This window comes from Cicer arietinum, chromosome 4, assembly GCF_000331145.2.
Source record: "Cicer arietinum cultivar CDC Frontier isolate Library 1 chromosome 4, Cicar.CDCFrontier_v2.0, whole genome shotgun sequence".
In the NCBI taxonomy this organism is placed as follows: domain Eukaryota; kingdom Viridiplantae; phylum Streptophyta; class Magnoliopsida; order Fabales; family Fabaceae; genus Cicer; species Cicer arietinum.
Window position 1 is genome coordinate 15,983,495 of NC_021163.2, and position 8,730 is coordinate 15,992,224.

General features: G+C 30.6%; 1 protein-coding gene across 1 annotated transcript; it reads right to left on the reverse strand.

Moving 5' to 3' along the window:
- Positions 1 to 4,857: 4,857 nt before the first annotated feature.
- On the reverse strand, positions 4,858 to 6,843 carry LOC101496203 (adenylate isopentenyltransferase). The gene has a single exon (XM_012714771.3). It carries the CDS (start codon positions 6,333 to 6,335, stop codon positions 5,256 to 5,258), a length of 1,080 nt encoding a protein of 359 aa, XP_012570225.1. The 5' UTR covers positions 6,336 to 6,843; the 3' UTR covers positions 4,858 to 5,255.
- Between the last annotated feature and the right edge of the window lie 1,887 nt (positions 6,844 to 8,730).

Consider the following 8,730-nt stretch of genomic DNA (forward strand, 5'->3'; position numbering starts at 1 on the left):
CAAATTCAGTAGCTAGTAATTAAGCTATAGCTACACACGTCTTTCCCAAGGGAAATAGTGCCCTTAGTTTCCATGCTCCTTCGGACGCATTACACAATGCACATGCACCCATCAATTTGGGAATTCTATTATTGTGTTTGATCTGAGATTACTAGCTGTAGTATAACCAAATAAGCAACCAATTTGGCAAATAAAATTAAAATTAAACCTATAATTAATACTACTTAGCACACTAAGCTTTTGATGTGTCATCATCCCACTTATGTTAACTATGACATTATACTAAAATGCTTCCTCATAACAGCTAAATAAGCTACTTTATGTATGAGGTTCCACCTATGATCCATGTAAGCCAATTTGGGTTCTTCTAGGATTTGAATAATTATACTACAGCCTAAGAGCCTATTCTTAGTAACTAAAGAACATGTAATCATGAAAATACAACCACACTAGCTAGTTGGACCAAAGAACAAGAGAAACATGCCTGCTCAAGGCCACTTTGTGTTTAGTAATTGCAACTAGTAATATGACTCTGCTTGTTGGCACTTGAAAATTCAAGGTTCCTAAGTTGCAGTATTTTAAATTGCATGCTATACTTTCTTTTTAAAAATAGTTTTTTTTTTCAAAAAAATAATAATTATAGTATTTTATGAATGTATGAAGAGTATTTGTAAAGCTTACCACTGTACTAGTAATTCATAATTAATTTGACATATACTTACATTCAAATTTGTAATTAAATCCTTAATCAACAAGCAAGAAAAATTAGTAATATTTTCACATAAATGGTGATTTTATATAAGTTTAATAATTGTTGTAGTCCTTCTATTTTAATTTACTTATACAGTGTCTTACATCAATTTTTTTTTTCTTTTTGTGATATATATATATATATATATATATAATTAAAATTACATTTTAAGTAATAATTCATCTAAACAGTATTATATTTTTTAAAAAAGTAAACAATGTCGTATAATCAATTAAATTGCCAAATAAATATATTATTTATCGAATTATCAAAATTCAACTTCAAAATATATAATCAGAGAAAATATTAGACATTTTAAAAATTGAAGAATTAAAATTGTGTGTTTAAAAATAGAGTTAAATTGTGAATGAAACAAGTTAGAGAGGGGACGGTAGCTTTATTAAGACTATTCTTTTTTAAGCATGTCAACTTAATCACGCTGAATATTGTTTTAGATGCATTTGATTAGGTGTATCACACAAAAAATCATGATGCAATAAAATCTAAGATTTGTTCTTAATAAATTTCAATTAAATGTTTGTTTGGTAAGGGAAATTTATGACTCTATGAATGAGAAATAGATGAGTGATGAAATATAGAGGGCTGGGGGGAGGGGTCCATCCTATATAGTATTGGTGTCATATAAAAACTATATAGTCTCCAGAAAAATAGACTGCTATTCATGAAACAAATTTGGGAACTGAAAGGCAAAGAGAAAATAACATTTGTTCCCTTAAAAATGCAGGGGACCCCTTAAAACAGAATAGAGTTTGGCCCCCCCTGCCAAAGTTATGAGTTCTTGGGGGGGTGGGGGAGAATATGATGACACTAATTGTCTCACCCTGGGACTTGTACATTATGCACAAGTTACTTTCCTACACTTATTTACCTAAAATTCTCAACCCTGAGCCCAAGACTTAGGTCCTTTTGTACTATAATTAACAATGTGACAACTGACAACTCCATTGCACTAACTACACTACCTCTATGCCTACCCTTTTCTTTCATAGCTATGAATGAAGGAAAATGAAATTGAAGGACAAAAAAGTCAGTAACATAAAAAAGGACCCCCTGATGAGAAGGTTAGCACATATTTGGATTGTCCAACATCAGGTAATAACACCTAAGATTTTAATTCCCTACTTCTAATATTCCATTTCTATTTGTTGAAATTTTTATTAAATCTATATCAAACTTTTACAAAATTAACTTATAAAGCAATAAGTATATGTTATTTATAACCACATTTTTAGATTATAATTTATTCAATGTCAAACTTTTATTACACCCTTACTAAGCTGTGTTGATAAATAGGAGTTATGAAGATTGTTTACTTTTTAATTATCTTCATGTGGTTTAATTTGTGATTATGGAGACTACAAATATATTGGAAGTTATCCAAAAATATATGAAAATGATATTGAAGACTATTTTAAAAAAATGGAAGTTAATAGAATTTTTTGATTGTGGTTTACGAGTCATCTTCTAATTTTTCATAGGTTCTTATGATGATGTTATAAGTGTATCTTTTTAAAAAACTTAGAGTCTTAAATAACATAAGAGTATATTCGAAAAAACGAGAATTTCTACTAAATACAAGGACAAAATTGTCTTTTAACTTTTTAACTTTGATTGAGAGACTATTATTTTAGTACATCAAAACGTTCTACATTTATTTAGTTTTTAATGTCATCTAGATAGATTTGTGTATGAGTATCATGATATTTTCTTTGTCCTGCAATGAATGACTCATTTGTCACGTTATATTAAAAAAAAGTATAATTAAATGAGAGAAATAAAGTTGTATTTGTGTGTATATATATTAATATTTTTAATAAACCAATGACTCTTATAAAACTATTGATGTCTCCATCATTACCGTAAATGTAAATGGATGATAATGGACATTGTAAAATGGAATACTAAGATTAGTGTTAGATGATATTTATGAAAAGTCAATAGAAATAATTTGCAGACATTGTAAAATGGAATACTAAGATTAGTGTTAAATGATATTTATGAAAAGTCAATAGAAATAATTTGTAAACCATGTTAGATACCCGTAAGAATCAGAATCGATCTACAAGTAAGGTCACTAAAAAATATCGCTTTAATCCTAAAAAAAAAATTATATTTAATGAAAACGTCTCCAAAAATATTTTGTACTTAATAAAGTCCCCATATTATAGTATTTTGATACTTAAAACTAATTAAATCTTATCTAATATTAATATTCTTTCAATAAATATTAAAATAATCAATTAAAAAATAAATATTATATAAATGAATTATATTAATTTTTTTGAGTATGTGGACTATATTAAGTTAATAAATGAGTGTTTATTGTAAAGTATCTGAAAAATATTTTTTTCGCTATTTTTCTGAAGTATTATTGTAAATTGTAAAAAGCTTCATATCAAAATTAGCTTTATGTCTGAGAATATTTTAGGTCGGTGGTGGTAAGAATGTAGTTAGTTCAGTAATAAATAGAGTTGGTTGAGTGATTGTTTTGATCTGCTGTGAGATGATGAAATATGCTCATGAATCCAAGTACCATGATTGATCATTAGTTGTGTGGATTATGTTGATTCATTGCATAATTGACAGTATCATTTGGGAATAATTGTTGGATCTAAGAGTGATTTGTTGATGCACCAGTTGTGTTGACAGGATTTGTTGAAACTGAATGAGAATTGAATTCTTGACCATGCTTGTTGCCAGATTGATTAGAATTAGGGTTTTGATTTTCATTGGAATTTTGAGCAATGTTCGCAGTCATAGGTGGCTTTGCCAATTCTTTTCCGAACTTTTCAAAATAAACTTATTGAAGGAAGAGTATAATGACAGAGGGATAATAATCATTTGGTAATTCTTCAAGAATTGCATGTCTTCGTGATCTAATATGGGTCTCCACCATAAATTAGGGAATCAAATATACACTTTATGCAAATAGATATATTCGAAAATGAATCACAATTTTGCTGTTGTTTTTTAGTTGTGATTCAAAGTACATGTGTATTTTGTACGAGATTTCATAGGAGTGTTTACATCCTATCACATGAAGAAGCATGTCATCGGAGATGGAGGAGAAAAGTCAGGCGAAAGAGCATTTTATCCTTCACCAACCACTGTTGATACTTATTTGTGCATTTTGTGGTATTTTTGGGATATTTGTTAATGATTTAAATATATGTATATATATTTTATTAACTAAAGATGTATTCAAAATTTAAAACTTTAATTTTTTTTTCAAAATAAAGTTATTATTTTTTGAGTTCTTAACGATTATTCTGACCTTAAAAAAATTAGAAAATAAATAATGTATACACTCAGAACCCTTAAACACCTAAATGGGAAAACTACTTTATAGATGATCTTAAACCTCACATATATTTCAGAAACTTGAAATATATCTCTACTGGCCAACAACCAAATTATTAAACTCAGCATCCTTTCCATATCCACATCTGCTTCGACTTTAGATTTTGTCACTTTTTATTTTTATATATAAAATTAGATTTTGTTACTCTAACTGAATATTATAAATATAGCATAAATAAGTTGTGACGGAAGGAAGATAGAATAAAAATAAGTTCATCCTCCAAAAGTCGCATATTCATGCCAAGCATAATTTCTTCCCAAGCCAAGACAAAAATGATCCGTCCTGAATGCCCCATCTCCGTCATCTTAGTACCCAAAACACACACATACATATGTACAAAACAAAATTGTATTTACTCCAAAAAACTATTGTACAAAAGAGTGAGAAAAGGAAAGAAAAAAGTGTATGGTTGTCTTTAGTGAATTCGTAGAACGAGATATGGTGGTGGGGTTGGAGAGAATTTGTGTCTCATGCCGTTTGCCACCCTTTAATCCAGTATCCCATTTTCCACTTGTACCCATATACAAATAAATATAAATATAAATGTGTGTATTGCTTTGCTTGGTGTTGGAAAGTTTCTTAACTTTCTATACGATTTGCTCATCATTTCACAGTCCACACCCAATGTGTGAGTGAGAGAAATAAAGAGAGTGGGAGAGACACGAATAAATCGGACAACACAACAAAACATAACAACAGCATTCACAATTTTTTAAGGTTGCAATGAAAGAAAATTAAAAATAAACTCTATTGCTACCAAAACTTTGTCAACATTTTTCTACACTGAAGTGTTACCATTTCTTTTACATTTTTCTTACCAAATCAAATCAGCCTTCAAAGTCCAATTGTAGAAACCTCACATGAGCAAAAACCCAAAACTTAGTGATACACCACCATTAATAATTCATCCACAATCCAATTTCAACTTACCAAGCCACTCTTCTCTTCTTAAGAGCGCAGAATCATGACTCAAATTGGCAACTTCCAATTTCATTTTTGTATATTTTCCCCCAAATCCTAATTTTTCCTTTTTTTTTTTTGTTTGAGTAAAAAATTTAAATAAAACCACATACAAAAAAAATTAAATAGTTGGAGTAGCTAAGCTGGATTTAGCTGTAAAACCTACTCCATCAAGAACCGCTTCACAATCTTCACGCTTGGTTCCAACACTTGATTTTTCCATAAATCGGAAAATACGCCGGCGCCGCCGCGAGACTCTGACGTCAGCACCGCCCTAAAAGCCTCCGTGGCATCTATTCTCCGTAGGTCCCACCCAGCTCTTTTTAACCGTAGGATCTTTCCAATCTGCCTCTTGGCTAACTGACATGTGTTATCTTTAATCGCCCTCACTGCTTCCTCGTATGCACCTTCTCGCATCGGATTTTCACCTTCCTCTAATTTATCCGCCGGTGGATACTTATTAAAAAAACGGTCGAACTCTGGCACTCCGATTGCTTTTCTCAACCCGGTTCGGTTTTCCGAATCCGGTTCGAAAAACTGGGCCAACTCGTCCACCATTCCCGAGTCGAACATTTCGTCGACTCGCTTCAATAAATATTCCGATAACACAGGAAACGATATATCCATCCAGAGAAAGCAACATTTGTACCTTAAATCCGACGATATTGACGATAGCGACGATGATGATGAAGATGAAGATTTATCGAACACGTTTAACTCGGGGTCGAATCGTTCTACGAGAAGAGCGTGAATGAATGAGTTGGACCCACCGACGATAATGGGAAGCTTTCTCCGGGAGGTTATATCGGAGATTATTTCTCCGGCATGACGGCGGAAATCTGAAGGGGAAAACTCACCGTGGGAATGGTCGACGTCGCCGAGAAGATGATGTGGGACGCCGTTGCGTTGATGAAAGGGGATCTTGTTGGTGGTAATGTCGAGTCCTCTGTAAACTTGCATTTTATCGGAGTTTATTATTTCTGAGAAGGGGAAGAGGGTTGCGAGTTCAACGGAAAGACGAGATTTTCCGGAGCCGGTGGCGCCCATGATAACTACCACCTTGTCTTTCCGGCGGTGGCGGGAGGCGGCGCTGTCCATTCGAGGCCAGCGGGGCTTTGTACGGGAGGAGGAGGAGGAGGATGAAGAGGGAATGAAAAGGGTGAGAGAAGAGTGATGAAATTTGATAGGTTGATGATGATAATAATAAGAAGGTTGAGAGTGGTGTGAGAGAAATGAAGGCATATAGGAAATAAAGAAAGAGAAAGTGTGTGTGTGTGAGTGAGAGAGAGAGAGAGAAGAAGCGTTGATTGATATGATATTGTTAATGTTTGGGAGAGAAGGCAGAAAGTGCGTGCGTGGGTTTGGGTATAGTACAGAATACAGATAGCGTGTGTGTCCTGGCAGTAGTGAGAGTGAAAATGAGCGTAGTGGGTTGTTTATTATTCTTATGAGTATGGAGAAATAGAATCACTCATCTCTCAACTTTGAAAATGGCATTGCATTTTCATTTCATAATATGCCACACTAATTCTTCAATTCAGCAGCACCTGTTACTTCTGCTTGCTAGCTAGCTAGCTGCTGCTATTTTTGTTTGTTGTGTTGGAAATTGCAGGGGAGAATGGCATTGCATGATTTGGGAGGGAAGGGTTTGTTTTGATTTAAGAGGGGAGAATACACACACTTTCACCTCACCTTGGATATATACTACTATCATTATTCTCTGTCTTCTTTGCTTTACCCTCACTCACTCTGTTTCTTTCTATTTCAGTGAAATGAGTTTGTGACACTACAGAGATATATATATCCTCTCTTATTTCACTTTCTAAATGTCTGTCTAATCATCCTTAATTAAAAATTAACATCATTTATTTTACTATATTTTTTTCGGTTCTGTTGTGTCATAAAATGCAACTGGTGTTTCATTCAAAAATTCTGTTTTCCATTTTCTAGTCTTATTCCATCATATTAAAAAATAAAAATAAAACTCCTATTCAATTATTTGTGGCTCAATCATAATCCAACACTTATATTTTAATAATATTAGTGTAGATAACTAGATATATGTGTTGTGCAAGAGTATATAATTATATTGTTTTAGATGGGCCAAGGCTCATCCTTATGAACTATAGCCGAAAGGGTCAAGCTTGTGCATATATTTGGAACCCTAAATTTATTTCTTCTACTTGTTGGTCTTAGCTCTAACAAGCGGGAACAAACAAGAAGTGGGCATTCTGACGAGAGATCTGCAATTCTTGAGACTACTGTACTATTCACTTATAAAAAATCTACCACCATTTTAGAGTGACCGTTCTATCATTTGAGTAAATAAAATGTTGTTCCGTTAAATTCTCTCAAATCCATACATTTTTCTCCATCCAGTTCAAATCAAATATATATTTGTATCTTTTTAGTGATATTATCGAACTTAACTTATTTCATTCATAAATAAAAGTTGTAATGCAAGGGTTTAAATCATGAATATGATTACTAATATATAACTTAGAGACCCTATTTAATATATAACAACAATTATCTTAGTTAATTATAGTAAAATTTATTATCTCTTTAAAAATTATATATATATATATATATTATTTATTTTTAAATAAAATTTATTCTAAACTTTGAAAAAAGAATTTAGTAGAACTCTTCAGTAGTATCCATATTTATTAACAAGTAGTTAAAAATTTGCTTTTAAATGATATATATAGAAAAATTTAGAAACTATAATATTCCTTCATTTATTCCTCTTTATTTATTTGACACCTCTACTTTTTTAAGTTAAATTGATTAATTTATTTTTATTTCTCTTATTTTATATTGATTTGACATTTTACTTTTGTACTTTTATTTGGATGATTAAAGTTTTTACATTATTTTTATGAAAATAAGTCACTAAATAAATAATTGTAGAGTATAATTCATACATAAAATAAAATATTTGTCACTAACATATTTGTTTGTTATTAATATAAATGAAAATAATTTTAATATATCAATTAAAATTTATTATAAAAATCATATAGAAAACAAATATTTGTCACTAAAAATTTAGAGCAACACATAAAAAATATAATAATAACACAAGGTGAACAAAAGGTTCAAATTCCCGCTAAGAGGTATTCATATTTAATGTCCGACACACATCAAAAAGAATTACCTTAAGTGAAAAAAAAAAACGAGATAAATATTTATTATTAATAAATACAGAAAAACATGAGATAAATATTTATTTCGGTCCTTAGACGAGATGGTAAATATACCTCTAGAAATTCACACACAATTGATAAATATATCGGTATTTTGTCAGTTGAATTATGACTGAAAGACGCATAAGATAAATATTTATAATTGATAAATATAAAATATAACGAGGCAAATTTATGTCATTAATTCATTAATTAAAAATACGGGCTATATCTTTGTCATTGATAAATATAAAAAAAAAAATTGTAATGAATATATATCATTGTTAAATATAAGAAAATACGGGATGCATTTTTATCATTTATAAATATAAAAAATTACGGGAAAATTAAATATTATTGATACATAAAAAAATACGGGATACATATTTGTCCTTGATAAATATTAAAAAAAAAAATGAGATAAATATTTATCACTAATAAATATAAAT